The sequence below is a fragment of the Asterias rubens genome, chromosome 19 (assembly GCF_902459465.1).
Source record: "Asterias rubens chromosome 19, eAstRub1.3, whole genome shotgun sequence".
In the NCBI taxonomy this organism is placed as follows: domain Eukaryota; kingdom Metazoa; phylum Echinodermata; class Asteroidea; order Forcipulatida; family Asteriidae; genus Asterias; species Asterias rubens.
The window spans coordinates 1,204,382-1,222,790 of NC_047080.1; the positions used below are offsets into that span (position 1 = coordinate 1,204,382).

The following is an 18,409-nucleotide window of genomic DNA, read 5'->3' on the forward strand; positions in this document are numbered from 1 at the left end:
GAAACGCAAACTACTTTTTAATAAAACCGACGCACGTATCTGGCGCCCTCAACGTCCGCAGATGCTTCTTGATTCCTGCTACATTTATTATTTTTTACTAGAAAGTGAAAACAAGTTTTGCGTTTACAAGTGAATCAAGAGCTATCAATTTTTGTTAAATGTCAGTATTTGTTTTAAGCTGACCATCAAAATCTTAATGAGCTTTTGTTAAAACAATTCCTTTTACCGTTTTTACTGATTTTTCACACTACAAACAAAACAATTAACTTAAAAAAACTTCTCAACAAAACAAATTGAGACAATAGTCGAGGGTTTCTTGTTTTGGTCCAATATATTTATTTTCTTCAGTGGTTACATTTTAACCAACAAAAGTTATTTGTATCATGTATATTTACTTGAATATTTTGTCATTTATTCGCCATTCATGTTGAAACAAAACTTCACAAACAATGAAAAATAGTATCTCGCTGTATTAAAAATTTCACACTCAGAAAAATTGTAATGGTGCTCATTAATATTCATCACAAGCTTCATAAGTTCAAAGTTCATAGACTAAGGTTCCTAACAAAATTATAACTAAACTGCAAAGGTTAAACCAAGTCTTTCCCAAGAAATAACTATAATGCTAATTTTAATTACAATCATGCATAGACCTACTACTGGTTGACAAATGCCAGAGAGTTGCGCACTATATAGGCAGATTGAGCACAAATGCGTATACATTATGTTGCAGGGTTAACGCTTTAATACAACTGGCCAGCAGGACGTTAGTTTGTCATTTTACATTCAATCTTTGAAATGAAATAGAGATGCTTTTCAGTACTGAACTTAGTCTGCTAGACAACTTGGAGAGAGTTCTGACTGGTCCTCATCCAAGTCCTGTTTTAACCGACATTTGGGCAGTGGTCCACTATTAAGAGAGACCACAGTATATGCCACCATCAATCAGCCCCCATACAAAAAGGTGCGATGGTCACTCATATATTGCTAACCAGGGCCCAATTTCATAGCGCTGCTTAATAGCAGCCGATACTGTGCTTAACTGTGCAATTTCTATTTCATAGCGCTGCTAACCGTAAGAACACAAAAAGGCATGCTAACCTTCTTGTGCTTCCAGCGCGAAAGTAAATGACGTCACAATGCAAATCCACGGTAAACATACAATGTGGCCGCCCAATTTTTCTGCTAACCTGTGAAACACTCTAAGGCTTAAGCAAATTTGTCTGCTACAGTAAGCACGCAAATTTGCTTACCGTTAAGCAGCGCTATGAAATCGGGCCCAGTAGTGTTAGTGTAAGCTGCATGATGTAGGCCTACATATTTCATGGTACAGGACAAATGTTTAAGTATAGGCAGCAAGGGACTAAAACATTTAACATAAAAATCTGTAGAGAAATTAAAATTCAATTCATAAAACAAGGTGCAGGGGGATACATTCATTAAAACGTTCATGGCTACATATCAGGGGCCAATTTCATAGTACTGCTAACATTTTGGTGCTAACTGTAGCAGAAAAATATGCTAATGCGTAAGCGTATTTCACAAGTTAGCAAGAAAATTAGGCAGCCAGCTTGCGTGTTCACCATGGCATTAAACTTTTAAATCATTCATTTTCATACAGTTAGAACAGAAATGTTAGCTTTCAAGTAAGCGTACTTCACACGTTAGCAAGGAAATTAGGCAGCCAACTTGCGTGTTCGACATGGATTTAAATTGTTGCATCATTCATTTTCATACAGTTAGCACAGAAATGTTAGCCCAGTAATGCTAGCCTTTAAGTAGGCCGACCGTCAAGCAGCTCCATGAAATTGGGCCCTGACAACTGACTAAAGTCGAAATGATGGACCTTATGCTCATGTATAAGCATTGGAGATAGGATACACCACAGCTTAACACTCCAGTGACCCAAGTCACAAACATTTCTAATTAACGGCCTCTGACTTTTGACTTTTTCATGATCTTTCCACCAAGAACCTTCTTATTGTTTGTCTTAGAAGGCCTTCCTCCACCTCGGTCTTTATTCCTGAATTTTCTGTCCATTGGACCACCCTTTTTATCAGAATATTTTCCAAAGTCCCCTGATTTTCTTCCAGTTCTCATAGGCGTATCTTTCCCAAAGCGTTTCATTCCTCGAGGGGATTTATCCTCTCCTCTCCTGTTGCCCTTGTTTTGGCTCTGGAATTTGTTGTCTGGGCGTCCTGGTCGTCCCCCTGGCTTAGTGCCGTACTTGAATTTCTTTTCAGGAAGAGCTCTGCTGTTGCCAGATGATTTCCGTTTATCCATTCTTGGTGGGTGATTTCGTTTTGGAAAAAGTGCTGAAGAGAAGAGTATAACGAATCATCCATAATACTTAGTCTTTTAAACACATCAGTAGAATGACAGTAGTCATGTAAAATTGTAGTTTTAATGCAAATCTTAAAACTTAGTTGGTATGACACTGCTCTGGAATTGCAAAGTTCATGGGTTCGAATCCCACCCAGGTAATATGCCTGTGAATTTTTTCACAGGACTCGGAAAAGTACCGAGTACACAGTGCTTACATACATCGATGTATAATGGGTACAACCAAAATGAAAATGCAAATCTTGCTTTCAGATATTAGTTTTTTGCTTTGGCTGTGTTTCGGGTGTTTTTTTGTGGGTTTTTTTTATGGGGGGGCGTGGTTGGTTTGGGAATTAATCTCTGTACCTGGATCTGGGTCCTCTCCTACTTCTTGCCGATAATACTCCAAGTCATCATCCTCTTCTGGCTGCTTCCCTTCTTCCACAACTGAAATTAAATACAAAACACCAATCATAATACAACTTACTTTACAGGGCATTTGAGGCACTACGTAAACCACAAAGAGACAGTTCATCTGAGTACCAAACTTACCATTTTTTGTGAAATCATCTTTCTTCTTTTTCTTCTTGATTCCTTCTAGAGACTTGTTCCTGTTGTTAAAAAGCAAATCAAGAAATTCATAACAGTCCAACAAATATGGGGATGAACTTGTCAATTCAACTTCCCAACTGATTGTGCCTGTATATCCCATATTGTATATAAGTACAGGGTGTTGTTTCATTAACATGTTAACTCATATTCTTGGTTTTGTCTGTCCGATAGGGAAAAGTACAAAAGCTTTTGCTTCACAACTTTCCTACACACCGACCTTACAATATTAGTGTACATAACTGTCTGTTTTCTTGTTGATGTGTTGTAATGTTGAGTATTGCTGTACTACAATGTGAATATGACATGATGTTGTCAGTGTGAAATAAATTTTGTGTTTATCTATCTAGATCAATCTATCTAAAACGAGGTTCTTGCAAGTTAGATATACCGAAACTTGCAGTCTATACAGCTTAATGTTTTACAATCACTACTTAATATATGTTGGTCTTTATTTCACAGCACAGCCTTTCAACAAATCTTACTGTCAACTAAGGGTCTACATTGGACAAGTAGTACACAGAAAGACCACCCAATAAAGCCAATCAAAAGCATCTTCAGACTTACTTGTGATCCTCTTTTTGTTTGACCTTTTTGTCCAAGTTGGCTTTCTGTTGCATCTTACGAGCCTCCTTAGCTTTCCTGAAATATAAACAAAAATATTGAATTAGTTTGATTCATTCAAACTGACAAACCCCAACCTTAAGAAAAACAAACAAAACCTAAGAGTTCTTCTGGTTTTGATCTCATTCTTAACATAATCATTAATAACTGAATCTATAATAGCAATCTTGCAGTTACAACCATGTATAAAACTCTTTTGGTTCTAAGAAACCTGCCTGATTTCTAGTTCTTGAAAATGGTAACATATTGTAATGGAATAATTTCTGAAATGTGTCTTTGCACTACAGTCTTGTTTATGTACTGTTTATGTACTATAGGGAATAATAACAGGTGATAAAATGAAATAAAATGAAATAGAAAACATTATCTCAGCCAGGCACACAGGGGTAATAAGTGCACTGGGCTTTTTTACAAGCATTACACAACACAGTGGACCAACGACTTTACGTCCCATCCGAAGGACGAAGCAATGTTTAAGTGTCATGCTTAAGGACACAAGTGTCACAGGATTGGAACCCACACTCTGCTAAGACACCAGAGTTTGAATTCGGTGCTTTTTAACCGCTCGGCTGCAACACTTCCAGTAGTATCTCAAAGATTAGGTACAGAAAAGAGACCACAACTATTCCACCTGATCAGGAACTATTTGAGTTTGTTTACACATTTGGTTTTGTATTATATGATGAATCAATCACACTAACTTTTTCTGTATCCGGAGCTTCCGTGCTGCAGCAACCTCCTGCAATGTCTTTGTGACTGCAGACGAAAGAAACAGGCAGGGTTATAAAATATTCATTAAAATGTTTTGTATGAACAAAGACAAATTTACTGAATGGGGACTTGAACCTGCGAACTCCAGATCAATGTGCTGGCATACCACCAACTGAGCTGTCTGCCCTATAATGCAGTCTCCTTATTTTGTCAATCTTTTTGTTCAGGGTGCTGATCAGAAGCCAGTCAACATTAAGCTTGGGCGGTTCCTTCGGTTACCCGGTTGGTTCTACCCGGTTCCAAATTGAGAACCGGACCCACGGGTCCACTTTTTTTCTGGAACCATTTTTCTGGAACTGCCCAAGCTTAGTCAACATGTGTACTGCTATAATAGCCTGAGATCACACCAAAGTTTGCGATACAAACTGGAGATTATGCATCAATTTTTTTTTTTTAAATTGGCAAACTGCACAGGGAAACTGGCAAAATGTTTTCTTCTGAAGTTTGATGAAAAAGAGTGTGAACTTACTGAAGTGATGATACATGACCTCTCCTTCACAGAGACCCTCTTCGATCTTAACAAGTTGCAGCTTCATTCTCGGACCAATCTGCCAGAAAATGAAATGAAATACATCAATGATCATCGCTCATGATGTCAAACTGGAAAAAAGAAGTGTATAAAGTTTTCATTTGTACTTCATGGTATGGCTGGCCAGCCAGCCTTCTGGGCCTTTATGGGTGTTGGCAAGTGCAAACTCTTTCAGCAAGTGAGGTTTGCGGTAGCACCTTGTGAAAATCTCTTTTGAAAAGTGTTCTGAAAAGAACTGGTGGTTGACAACTAAAGGTTTCGATCAATTTGCTCTGATTGTCTTCAGGAGAATGCTGGACTCTGTTGCTAGATGCTGCCTAAGTACTGCCTTTGAGATTAATATATATTGAGGTATAATGACCATTTATATTCATCATACCTCTACAAGTCGAATGGCACTCTTCTGGGTAGCTATATTGCCTCTGGTGGTCATTTCCTGTGGAACGGTCACTTCATTGTGAGGGCCATCTTGCTCAGCCTCACTTTCAGACAACTGACCAGTACTAAGAGGATAAAACATTTAGAAATTGTATTTAGTCTATCAACATTTCATGGTCGGATATGCCTAAACATGTTCAAACTTATTTAACTATTTATTCGATTTGCTACCCGTTTCCACCAAATATTTAACACAATATGTAAAAGGCAGTTGAAGCAAGTGGCTGTATGTCAACTGCACCAACCAAAACACATAAAACTCACAAAATCTCCAACATTTAGCTACTAAAACTATTAAACTTTAAAACACAAATCCACAAATAGTTTGTTGAAGAAATAGTCCCTACTTCATGGCTGAAATCACTTATACTGGTAGAATTTGATCAAATAAGTTTGATTTCTGGCTTCAACCCGTTTAAAAAATGCTCTTATTTTACACGACTCAACTTCTTTCTACCACTGTGAACAACAAAGGCACTTGATCAATGTGCACATTAGGCCCCATTGTTTACCAAGCACTGTGTGTAATGGCTAATGGAATAACTTATGTGAAGCTGCCTCAAAATTAATACGCAACACAGTCACATTGTCTGGGGTCAATTTCACAAAGAGTTAGGACTAGTCCTAACTTAGGACTAGTCCTATAGTCCTAGGAGATATACAAATTGCATGGATAGTCCTAAGTTAGGCATGTAACTGGTCCTAACTCTTTGTGAAATCCACCCTGGTGCCCTTAATACAGTTAGGATGCCTTGGATTAGTGCAGTGTAGTATACAAACGGAAAAAAAAGAGATGGGTGCACCATTATTTCTAAAAAGTGCCGCACCTGAACATTTGATTACACTTACTTCAGGAAGAAGTCACTGACGTCTTTGTATCTACTGAGATCTGGTACCTTGGTCTTCATAAGCTTTTTGACGCTGCGGCTTATTCCAACTGGAACAAGCTTAATGGAGCTAAACAAACAAATATTGATCACAAATTAATGAGGGTTTATGAAAATTAACATGGCAGGGAAAATTCTTTCCACATATCAAAATAGTTGAATAAAGAGTTATTTTTTTAATATTAACGTTTACTTACTAGTGTCTGAACTCAATGAGCTTTGTTTCTGGGTCGTAGTTGAACAGCACACAACGACGGATTTTATCCAGATGTACCTTGAAGAGTAAGTATCCAAAACAGTCATTAATTAATATAACATCTGATGAAATTTGGTTCGTACAAAACCGATGGATATACTAGCCTTAATAAATTTGTGTTAAAGGGTCTATGTAACTTTTGTAGGACAAAAAACACAATGTCCACAGATTTACACTAAACTTACACAGTTTGAAGATTATGACAGTAGAACGCTTCCCTGAAAATATTACGTGCTGAGGTGCTGTAGTTTTTGAGAAATGAGTAAAACAATGTCACGAAAATTATTTTAATCATTTACAAACATATTTTCATGACATTGTTTTACTCATTTCTCAAAAACTACAGCACCTTAGTAACTAATATTTGAAGGGAAGCTTTCCACTATCATTATCTTCAAACCCTGTAAATTTCATGTAAATCTATGGACATTTTGAAAAGGTACCCAAATCCCTTAAAGTGAAAGTTACTTCTTGTTTTCCTTTCTCTTGTTGAGAAAAAGCTTGTGACCCAATCATTTCTCCACATCACAGCCCTAGGAATCAGGATCAAGCTTACCTTGTGTACATTGATAGAGGGGAACATGTTCTGAAGGACTGTTGCAGCTAGCTTTAGATGGGGTTCGTCTTTACTGAAGTTGTTGAGTACTAGGAGAGGATGGTGTCTAAACTGTTGTGCATACATGTTCGGTCTCTTTATGGCTGACTGGACATCTTTGACTAGAGAGTACTAAAAATGGAGAATATCCTTAAAATTTCAGATTTTATAGGCAAGCGCATAGCGAGGGAGGGCTGGGTTTTTTGTTTTTTTCGTGTTTGGCAGATTGAAAGTAACAACAATGATACCACCATTGCAACTTATGTTCTACTACATACTGCACAGTGTACAAATAACCATGACATATCAAAATTCTGCAACTGTTCGTATCAACAACCAACAGTGTGCACAGTAACTTGACATACAAACAAGTAGACTCTGCTGTCATTGTTGTGCCTGGCATCTAACAATGCATGAGGGTTTGCAGCTAAATATTGATTTTGCAGAATGAGTATAATAAGAATTGTTTGTAAAATGCAGAAAAATATACTAACAAACTTACCTCTTTGACTTTGAATGTGATAGTAGGACCCCTTGGTATTCTCATGATTCTCTGTAAACAAAAGTTTGGAGGAAAACACAATTCAAATAAATTTTTAAAACAAGTATTTACAAGTAGTTTCAGAACAAGATTTCCACACACAGCATAATAAAAATGTTTATGGAAAATTGCAACAACAAAAAATCCTCACGTATTAATGCATGCTTGCAAATTACACAGAAAAAAACGGGCACAGCACATCAGGTTGGACACTTCAATATATTATCTTAATATCCATGAAATCAAGCAAACATGTAAAACTTACCATGTTTATGCTTTTATCTGATTTTGTAAACACCATAAAATGTGTAACACCAAGAGAACTAGCAACACTGACAAAGTCCTTCAATATGTTTTTCTTCCTTGCCTAAAATAGAAGAGCATTTACACAAATTAAAACATAGGAAAAGTGTATTAAAACAACAGTCAAAAGTCCAGTAAACATGAGAAAAGAAAAGCATGCCAGACAAGCCCCCCCCCCCCCCCCCCCCGGGTTAAACATCGGAGGAACCACCTGAAACCATTTTGAAATGAACAAAAACAGTATTCCCAATACAAAGTATCAGCCACCAGACACCACCTAATGTAATGAAAACCAGAAAGTACTATCTTTACAAGTTCAAACAATTTGCTGCAATGCATCTTGGAAAACTAAAAGTTTGTTGTGCCTTTTTTATGTTGAAGTAACAACAATTTGACGCGCTACTAGTCAAGTATTAATTTCATCAGTCATCCAGGCCTAGTCGTTGGAGGCCACAGCACAGGTAACAACACAGTATTTCTGTGCACATTAGTCAAGTCATTAACAACATACTCGTAAATTGGATGCTGTGTATGGCTCCATTGTCCGTCTCGTATCCAGCAGAAGTTGAAAGACACTCTTGCCAACTACGCCTCGGTGAAACACAAATGTGTGAGGCGCTTTGCCATACACGCTTTCTGCAGACACCACATTCTGTCTGGCTGCCTTTGTGCCTCTCCCCTGCTGTATAAAAGATACAATTGAACTTTGAAGTCATGATAATTTTTAATACATCGTGTATGTACATAGCCTTTTATTAAAAAGTACATCAAATTGATTTTATTAAATTAACAAAGGATTCCGTATGGTGCCACCACTTTTTCATTCAAGATTCCTTTTGTAAAAATGAGTGAAAAAGTGGTGGTGCCATACGGAAAGTAATCCTTAATAAATCGCTCAAAATTGGGTCTACTAAAGTTAAACACAGTTTTTAAGCCAAAATGGCATCTGACCGTTCTCCGTGTAAGTTCGATTAATTTTTCGGGTTAAAAACTCAGATTTTTCGTGAAGTTTTGCCCTGACATATCTGTTTATATAATTTTTAGACAAACATGTCTTTGGTTTATTTGCTGTTTTTGAGGTATTTAAACTTGTTGTCGCGTGTTGTTGGCACTCTGGACTTGTTGTCGGCTTTTAATTTATACTAAAAAAATTGTTTTAGTAAGTAGGACCGCAAAACTCAACTGACACCCTCCGCTCAACAACTCAACTCAATCAATGAACATAACAACCACCAACCATGGAGGTAGCACCAACCAACCAATCCTCCAATAAATTCATCACATTATTTTACACCAATCCCCCATACTTTAATATTAACTACACGTACACAACTGAATCCATGGACCTGCATGCGTTCATGATCGCTTCCATTGCAGCCCGTTTTTTACATAATAATCCAATCCCCACCCACGAAAGAATCGACTGAGCCGAGTGTATCCACGGCAAAAACAAAATGTACTTCCGAGTGGTGGGGCATTCTGCAATTACTCCATTAAAGCTTAATAATTATACGACACACATAAGCGGTATATTGCATTTATTCTGATTTAAATACCTTTCTTTTTCTGGCCATGTTGTCGACGTTTTCCACTCAGAGAAGTCCTATGCACACGAAGGTTGAATACGAACAACACGTGTGTGTGAAAGTGCGCCCTCTGTCGGTTGGAAGCGTTGAACTGGTGCACTTATCCAAATATGTAAAGATGCGTACATGTAGTCTGGGTTTCTGACTACTCTAAAGGGGCGGGGAGCGCAGGGAAAGCAGGGGGTGAACAAGCCAAAGCTCTTTGAATTATTATTATTATTATATTGTACCCATCACCCCACCCACACTTATCTTTCTAATTATTGGCTAAGTAATCTCGCCAATTTATTTAATTTTCTCCCTTTAAACAAAAATAATATCAGGACGGGATGGAGAGTGCTTTGCCATCCAAAAACCCTGTCCAGGGGTGGATTTCACAAAGGTAGTCCTAACTTAGGACTAGTCCTAGGCAATGCTTAGAGATAGGACTGGTCCTAAGTTAGGACCAGAAACTCATCCTAACTTAGGACCAGTCCTAACTCTTAGCATTGCCTAGGACTAGTCCTAAGTTAGGACTACCTTTGTGAAATCCACCCCAGTGCCATTAGTATTTACATGTATTTGGTAGTTTCTCCAAAAACAAACATACAACGAATAGTCTTTAAGAAGGAATTCAAAGTTTGCCTATATTTAACCGTTTCTTTGGTTTTTCAATCCACGCCCATCCCCCCCCCCCCCCCGCCTTCCCCCACATACTCCCCATCCCCATCCAACCGCACAATAATACACATTATAACAAAAAATAACCCCACCAAAAGCACAATTCCTTTTAACAACACAGGGAAATGATTTCAAGACACAGCAGCCATGTTTTCAAAACAGTTTCAGTACATGTATTTGGTAAAGTTTTATTTCACACGCACTTATAAAAAATGCCTCATAATGCGGTGACAAGACAATAATAAATTATATAACTTTTCACACATAGAGTTGGTGTTCTCATTTTGCAAAGTGTACACCAAATCCATGAAGACCGTACAATTTAAACAAAACACCAAAAAATTCAAAGAAAAAGACTTTCCCTCAGGACTGCATGTTATGCATTACAATGATTATGCACGTTCAAGTTCCTTCGAGTCTATCATCAATATTCATGATAAAGCTATCAAAATGTTTCCAGCTTTGTATTTCCCATTCTGTTCTCTTGCACTAGTCAATAACACCGGGAAGAAAAAAACATTATGGCGCCCCATAACAATTTTCTTCTTGAGAAAATATGAAGGAAATTTGCTCAAGGAGAAAATTTGTTATTGGGCGCCGTTACAAAAAGTGAAATTGATGTAATTGGGTTCTGATACCAAAAGCAAACCCTCAGGCACCTTGACCCAAGGGGAAATTTAATTACTGTTTTATATAAAGTATTATTGAGTGGTTGGCTGATTTTATTGGCCAAAAGGATCAAAGATTAAGTGTTTGAAATTTGAAAAAAAAGCCCGTTACTTCAAATTTTATTCACGAATAATGGAATTTCATTGTACATGTATACCAAAGTAGAATTTGAGACAGTCTTTCAAAATATCTAGAAATTAATCAATCTAACCAGGTCTAAGGCAAAATGCAAGAAAAAATAAAAGTAAAATAATTTACCTGTTTGTTTATAAATCATAAACTGTTAGATTTGTTCATCAATATTCCTAAAACATTAGGACAAGTTCAAAAAGGTCGCAAGGAGAATCCAACAAAGAATGATAAAAAATGACCATAACATTTATCAGATTTATTCCCTGCAGTTTTGTGAAATCACTTCCAAAACAGAATTGGATCCATGGACTAAATTTTAAAGGTCCAACAAGTTTTCAACATAAAGATCTCTCAAATGTTGATTAACAAAACTGTAAATCTACATTTGAAGAGAGATCTGATTAACAGCCAACAATTGGCAATTTAGCTTTCCCTTTTTGCATCAACACAAGATCTTTACTCAGCAATTATTGCCAGTATATTGCCATTTTGGGGGTGTTTTCTTTCATTTAAAAAAAAAAAAGAAGATGTGGCAACAAATTGCTATGACACTTGCTCCTGACGTCTAAAGATCTTGAGTATCTCTCCTCTGATAACAATTTTTATGAGTCTCTTGGCTCGTCTAGTTTTGTTTATAACTCATCCTTATCATATTCATCTTCTCCTTCCTCACCCCCTGGTGGTGGGGCCCCGCCAGCTCCTTCGTATAATTTACTGACGATTGGTGTAACAATATCTTCCAATTCCTTTTTATGTGCTTCAAATTCTTCTTTGTCTGCATCTTGATTTGCGTCAAACCATTCGATTTGCTCATCGAGAGCTTGATTAATGGTTTCCTTCTCCTCTTCGGATAGTTTTCCTCCTAATTTTTCCTCATCTTTAATTTGGTTTTTGAGTGAGTATGCGTAGCTCTCAAGTTCGTTCCTTGCCTCGACCTTTTCCTTAACTTTAAGATCATCATCTGCGAATTTTTCAGCATCGTTGATCATGCGCTCAATGTCCTCGGGTGTGAGGCGGTTCTGGTCATTGGTAATGGTGATCTTTTCTTTGTTTCCTGTGCCTTTGTCTTCAGCAGAAACTCTAAGGATGCCGTTTACGTCAATCTCGAAGGTGACTTCAATTTGGGGGACACCACGTGGGGCTGGTGGGATGCCGTTCAGGTCAAACTTTCCGAGAAGATGGTTGTCTTTTGTCATTGGTCTTTCACCTGTAGAATAGAGAATAAATCATTAAATGTTTTGATTTAACTTAGCCAAGGTTCTCCCTTAACAGTGGTTTGCAAAAATCCAGTGGAAAAGCCCGAGGACCAGTCAAATTATCTGCAAGTTGGCTGGCTAAGTAAAGTTAGTATTGAATAGCACATGGACTGGTGAATAAAGTCAGACTAGTGAATGGCAAGTAATTAACTGGTCCTCGGGCCTGTATGCTTCGTTTTTGAAAGGGCAAGGGCACCAAGGCATTTTCTCCTTGATGAAGGGTACTCTTAAGGAAATTGTAAACTTCTACTGGAAATTTCAAGGGAACCAAGGCAATGACCAGTGGCATGTATTGTAGGCTCAACACTTGTTGGACATGCTGGCTAGTTTAAAAAAATGTAAGGGTCAACAATGTAAGCTAAATCAAAGTTCAAACAAAGCAAGCCAAAAGTACACACCAATTCTCATGTTGAAGTCATCTTCAGGATATTCATCGAGTCAGTAGAAGTTTGTATATTTTGATGGCATACAAAACAACACACGTTCATCAACTACTATAAGGAATCTAAAACTGTACACTCACACGATTAACTTTCACAACATTTTCTTACCTTCAAATACTTGGATGGTTACAGTGGGCTGGTTATCTGCTGCTGTAGAGAAGATCTGTGATTTCTTGGTGGGGACGACGGTATTTCTTGGAATAAGTTTGGTCATTACACCACCAACAGTCTCAATTCCCATGGTCAAGGGGTTGACGTCAAGAAGAACAAGGTCACCTGAATCACAACAAAATATTTAAGTTATACTAAAGATGAAGCAGATTCAGTTCAGTCACAACTGGAATGCAAAGGAACAGTACATACAAACTTAACAGGGGCAACATGATCAGAAAATACTTACTAAGCATCTAGTGTTTACAACAATACACTTGATAAATTTCTTTTGATCAAGGGAGCTACGTAGGGAGTCTTGGACAATTACAAAAACACAACTAGTAAAGGTTGCACTTGGTTTGCATGTAACCACCTAGATACAAACCACCTATATGACTGATTGCATAATTGTGCAAAGGTAAAATTCAGGCTTGGAATTTCATGTTTGAGAGGGCAGGGCCATTTTCATTTTGCAATGGGCACTTCCATTGTAAAATGATGTCTATGGGAAAGTGTTGAAAGGGCACCAAGGCCAAGACCGGGGGCAATGGAGGCCATGATCTCTGTGGCCTCCATGTAAATCCAGGCCTGACAACTGCAAGGCAATTGTCCTAATGAAACAAAGTTTGAAGAGTTATGTACCTGTGCCATCATCTCCACTAAGTACACCAGCTTGTACAGCAGCTCCATAAGCCACAGCCTCATCAGGGTTGATTCCTCGGGAAGGCTCCTTTCCCTTGAAGTATTCTTTCACGAGGGCCTGGACTTTAGGGATACGTGTTGAGCCACCAACAAGGACAATTTCGTGAAGTTCATCTATGTTCAGGTCAGAGTCATCCATTACACTTTTGACTGGTTTCAAGGTTGAGCGGAAGAGGTCCTGTGATGCAAAGGATTGAGCATGTCAGCGAATTCAACACATTGAGATTTTGGGGTTGAACAAAGAAAAATTGACTAGTGGAGTGGGACTTGAACCATCCAGTCAGTCTCCCTTGTGGTGTATAATTTTTTACATTAAGTTTTTGTCGGACAATTGACGAAAAAGGCAGGCCACTATTAGGTAGCCTCGTTTTTCAGAGATTTTTTTTTCAACTATGAAACATTGCTTGGTCTTCATTTTAAATCTGCAATGAATTTTAAGTACAAATACATTGTTTGTCTTCTCTTTCTTGTGAGCCAAGTCAGTATATAAATCCTACTTACTGCATTCAGTTCTTCGAACTTGGCTCTGGTGAGTGTCTCAGAGAAGTCCTCGCCATCAAAGAAAGACTCAATCTCCACACGGGCCTGATGCTGTGAGCTGAGGGCTCTCTTAGCCTTCTCAACTTCACGTCGGAGTTTCTGGACGGCACGGTTGTCCTTGCGTACATCCTTCCCCTTCTTCTTCTTGTACAGTTTGATGAAGTGCTCCATGACACGTTGGTCAAAGTCCTCACCACCTGTAGAAATAATGAAAAACAAATCATGAAATATATTTCACATTTCATTTTTTACTTCATACCCCCAACAGCTTCACTTATATTCTCAAGCAACTTCAATATTTTTCACCCAATGCAAATGATGTTGCAATTTGACTTGACTAAATTCACGTCTTCAACCTTTTGACTCAACCAAGAAATCTGTGCACTGACCCAAGTGATCGTTTTGGTTCCCTGTGTAAAAACACACTCAATGTGGCCACAATAAGGACAGGTGTAACACTTACCGAGATGAGTGTCACCGTTGGTTGATACTACTTCAAAGACACCGTTATCAATTGTCAGAAGAGAGACATCGAAAGTTCCACCGCCGAGGTCAAACACCAGGATGTTCTTCTCTCCTTCACGCTTGTCAAGACCGTATGCAATGGCAGCAGCAGTTCTGTGTACACAAAACAGAAATTTAATGATTCACTGTGATTTTCAGGTGTTGGCTAGTCTGACTTTGTTGGCCCAACTTCAAAGCTGAAGGTGTCTTTTAGGACTAGTCTTTCTCATTCAAAAGCTTGCTGATTAACAAGTCTGGAATTACACAAAGGTCACAGAGGACATGGCCTCTGCTGCACTGGTCTTTCAAATTCTGCCAACAACCTAAGATTCTCCAGCAGAAGTGCCCTTTCCAAAATGAAAATGGCCTTGCACTCTCCATACAAAATTCCAGACCTTAATTCAGCACTACGGATAGCTCATTGAGAGAAGCGGGCTAGTCAATTAAGGTACAAGTTTATGATATTAGACCATTTATAAACAGCCAAGTACCTAATAGAAAGGAGGAAGTTGTTGATATTTGGCACTTGTATAATAAAAGAACCAAATATCAACAACTCCCGTCTTTTTTCGTACTCTTATTGTAAGGTACACTTACGGCTCATTGATGATTCTCATTACATTCAGACCAGCGATGACACCAGCATCCTTAGTGGCCTGGCGCTGGGCATCGTTGAAGTAGGCTGGAACCGTTACCACAGCATTGGTCACTTTCTTACCAAGATAAGCCTCAGCAGTTTCCTGAAAAAAGGGGCAAAACATCACAGTCAATGAAAAAATCATTATTGTATGCATCAGATCAACAAGTAAACAAAACAGATAAGTATGGGCACTCATCATGTAGAAATTAAGAAGCTCCTTACCTTCATCTTGATGAGGACCATTGCGCTGATTTCCTCTGCAGCGAAGAGTTTCTTGCCATCCCCTACATTGACCTCAACATGGGGCTTGTTGTTCTTGTTCTTGACCTGAGATGAAAACAATTCAAACAAAGCTATGAGTGCGAGTGTTGATAATAATATCTGTGCATGCCTGTTATCTTACATAATAAACTTACATAATGAAATATGCTATCAGTTGTCTGATCCAATCACCAATGTATGCTAAGAGCAGGCTGATCGACTCTGCAAGATGCACGGCTTAATTGCATTAAGCCTGTAGTTTAAGCACAAAATTAGCTTAGCGCAAATGGCTTTTGCGCAGCAAAAAAAAGGTTACCAGCCAGAACACCAAACAGTAACCATTGCTACAGCTTTATGAAACTGGGCCCAAAACACTCAGGTAAATCCAGCTAAATGACTGAAGACTACTTTAAACCCCTAACGTACCTTAAAGGGAAAGTACTTGAGATCATGCTGTACAGCTTTGTCGTCCCATGTACGGCCAATCAATCTCTTGGCATCAAATATGGTGTTCTCAGGATTACTAGTCAGCTGGTTCTTGGCGGCATCACCAATGAGACGCTCCCCTTCAGCGGTAAAAGCCACGTACGATGGTGTGATACGGTTACCCTGGTCATTGGCGATAATTTCCACTCGGCCATTCTTGAAGATACCAACACTGAAAATACAAACCAAGTTCAGATTGAACTTAATTGTTTTTAAATGGCCAATGGAGATATGCATTGACATCATCTGGCTGTCATCTTATAAGTTAAACGGTGATGAAACAATGGAAACACCAAGCTATGCATGTGTGGCTCTCAGGATTGGTCACTGATTTTGATCCCTAGCCTGGGGCAACCTACTCAAATGTTGTCATGTGTACAATGTCTATTGGTTCTATATTAGTTTACTTTGATGAGAAAGTTGTTTTAACCATAAAAAAATCCCCTTTGTTAGTCCTAATTGGACTTTAAATTGAACATCCTTTTCCTGTGGTGAACATTCTACTTGGAATTTAAAACACCAACGCCCAAAAGGCCAGTAAGCCACCGAATAGTATATTGCTAACCTGAAACAGGTTACCAGCCAAAATTACATTAAGTTTGCATTGCTGTGAGTGACTGGTGTTCGACTCAATTTTTGCTTAGCAAAGTAATTTGTCAAGCAGTATTTTCTGCTTTATTATGAAGTGAAAGTGGGCCCAGATGTCATATATGTGGAGAACTGCTTCTTGAGTCATAAACAACTCATTCCTAAGATTCTATTCTTACCAGGAATATGTTGTTCCGAGATCGATACCAACAACTGTTCCAATGTCATTCTCCTTTTCCTCTTCTTCTTCATCTTCCTCTGCCCTCACCATCATGAGGGCGTTGAGGCAGAACACCACAAAGCACAAAACTACAAAAGCTTTCTTCATGGTGAAAGTTCTTCAGTCTGCAATAAAATGAGAAGGTTAATGAAAAAAATCTGTGCAATTGACAAAGTATTTAGTTGTTTCCATTTCATTAACTGAATAGGATAACATTCCGTATGGCGCCACCACTTTTTCACTAATTTTTACAAAAAAGGATATCTCATTGAGGTAAACTAGATACTATATTATTTCATATCAAATGAAAAAGTGGTGGCGCCATACGGAAACTTTTCCACTGAATATTCCAAACAAAAGGGAGGAAACAGTGCAATACAATGTACAGGTAGTACAACTACAATGACAATACATTTATTGTTGTCCAATCCCCAATGCAGAGAATTTTAACTGTGGGCCTAGTTTGTTCAGCAGTTTTTTTTTTTTTTTTTTACATTTAATTTTATGACAAGGTCATGGTTCATAGAATACAACTTGTTTAACTGGTTGGTAGGCAGCAGATGGTATTGTCTTTATTTATTTTTAGAGAGTTAGCCACGAATGATGAGTTACAAGCATAATTTCATTCATATCATAGAACAGAACTGCACCGAACATAATAATAAAATACTATGACTGAGCAGTGACTGTGGCAATCACTTTTTTCCCCTCAACCTTACGTAAAATTGTGTCCAATTGTGCCTAACTCATGACGTTGATGTTCGTGTCAACAAAGTACTTGCTATAAAACTGCTAATTTTGTGTATTTTAAGTATATGATGATGGAAGTAGAAAAAGAAATGAGTGATTAAAATATCAAAAACATCCGCTTCAAAATTTCAGTGAATTGACATGGTCATTAACTCATTAATTGATTTAAATCCACTCCATGTTTGCTGGTCCAAAACTTCAGACACTGACATTGACTCTAAGTCAAGACGCTGGCATTTATTGGGGGTTCCTTTATTGGCAAAGACCGACACTTTTGGTGACAGACCAAACTCCCAAAACCATGAAACATAGTTTTTTTATTTTAAAATTAAAATTGTAACAAATTTTGACCAGCTGCTCAATATATATGCTTCAATTTAGAAGGGAATCCCCACTTTATTTCGTGTAAACCGTAATTTAGAAAACACTTACTTACCACAATTCTTCTTCGGCTCAAATCTTCAGTAAAATAGACAACTTTACTCGAATAGCATCTAGCAAATCATAAATTTGTTCGTGTTTTGTAGATCTACCTCCAACAAAATGTATGTTTGACGACTCTTGCATGCGCGTGTGTGGTGACGGTGTGCTACGTGTTATTTTTGCACCGTGCACATGCTGCTATTTTACAGTGACAATCTGATCGTGGCCTTTTGTGATTGGCTAAAAACCGGCATTGTGGCTATTTCTGATTGGTCCACATGTAAATACACGTCAGTAATATGTATTGCGTCACGGATAGTAGTGTGATTCATTATTCAGCATTGTCAAAGTTCAGTTCCGCCTACTTTTTTTTTAGAATGAATATAATAAATACAAAATCAGTCTGGAATTTTATGACAGAACCAATTAAAACTCCCACCCTAGTGTTTTTCACATTTATAAGCTAATAATATCACGAAATTGAACAGGCTGACGCAATAAAAACTGTACGTTCAGGGTTA

The 18,409-nt window shown here is 38.1% G+C and overlaps 2 protein-coding genes across 3 annotated transcripts; both read right to left on the reverse strand.

The window, feature by feature from the left end:
- Window positions 1–1,208: 1,208 nt before the first annotated feature.
- LOC117303517 (suppressor of SWI4 1 homolog) lies at window positions 1,209–9,517 on the reverse strand. Its single transcript, XM_033787741.1, has 14 exons — window positions 9,432–9,517; window positions 8,387–8,557; window positions 7,838–7,939; window positions 7,534–7,584; window positions 6,993–7,163; window positions 6,378–6,454; window positions 6,143–6,250; window positions 5,235–5,358; window positions 4,796–4,874; window positions 4,257–4,311; window positions 3,499–3,573; window positions 2,875–2,933; window positions 2,689–2,769; window positions 1,209–2,315 (listed from the first exon to the last, which is right to left on the reverse strand). Exons 1-14 carry the CDS (start codon window positions 9,447–9,449, stop codon window positions 1,927–1,929), a joined length of 1,560 nt encoding a protein of 519 aa, XP_033643632.1. The 5' UTR covers window positions 9,450–9,517; the 3' UTR covers window positions 1,209–1,926.
- Window positions 9,518–10,271: 754 nt separating this feature from the next.
- Window positions 10,272–18,072, reverse strand: LOC117302863 (endoplasmic reticulum chaperone BiP-like). 2 transcript variants are annotated; one of them, XM_033786824.1, is made up of 10 exons: window positions 17,902–18,072; window positions 16,675–16,840; window positions 15,848–16,079; window positions 15,383–15,487; window positions 15,118–15,260; window positions 14,480–14,634; window positions 13,978–14,213; window positions 13,417–13,654; window positions 12,730–12,897; window positions 10,272–12,129 (listed from the first exon to the last, which is right to left on the reverse strand). In XM_033786824.1, exons 2-10 carry the CDS (start codon window positions 16,821–16,823, stop codon window positions 11,555–11,557), a joined length of 2,001 nt encoding a protein of 666 aa, XP_033642715.1. In that variant the 5' UTR covers window positions 16,824–16,840; window positions 17,902–18,072; the 3' UTR covers window positions 10,272–11,554. The 2 variants fall into 2 exon arrangements, with proteins under 2 accessions (XP_033642715.1, XP_033642716.1); XM_033786825.1 differs by having other exon boundaries at window positions 17,898–18,072.
- Between the last annotated feature and the right edge of the window lie 337 nt (window positions 18,073–18,409).

Bases quoted from the DNA above. Each gene is read 5' to 3' on its own strand.
- LOC117303517 (XM_033787741.1), bottom strand. The intron at 6,251-6,377 runs GTAAGTAAACGT...TTGTTTGTTTAG, and splicing joins CTCATTGAGTTCAGACACTA to CTCCATTAAGCTTGTTCCAG. The intron at 2,934-3,498 runs GTAAGTCTGAAG...TTTTAACAACAG, and splicing joins AAACAAAAAGAGGATCACAA to GAACAAGTCTCTAGAAGGAA.
- LOC117302863 (XM_033786824.1), bottom strand. From the start codon at position 16,823: ATGAAGAAAGCTTTTGTAGTTTTGTGCTTTGTGGTGTTCTGCCTCAAC. The intron at 15,488-15,847 runs GTACGTTAGGGG...TTTTCATCTCAG, and splicing joins TCAAGTACTTTCCCTTTAAG to GTCAAGAACAAGAACAACAA. The intron at 12,130-12,729 runs GTAAGAAAATGT...TCTATTCTACAG, and splicing joins AACCATCCAAGTATTTGAAG to GTGAAAGACCAATGACAAAA.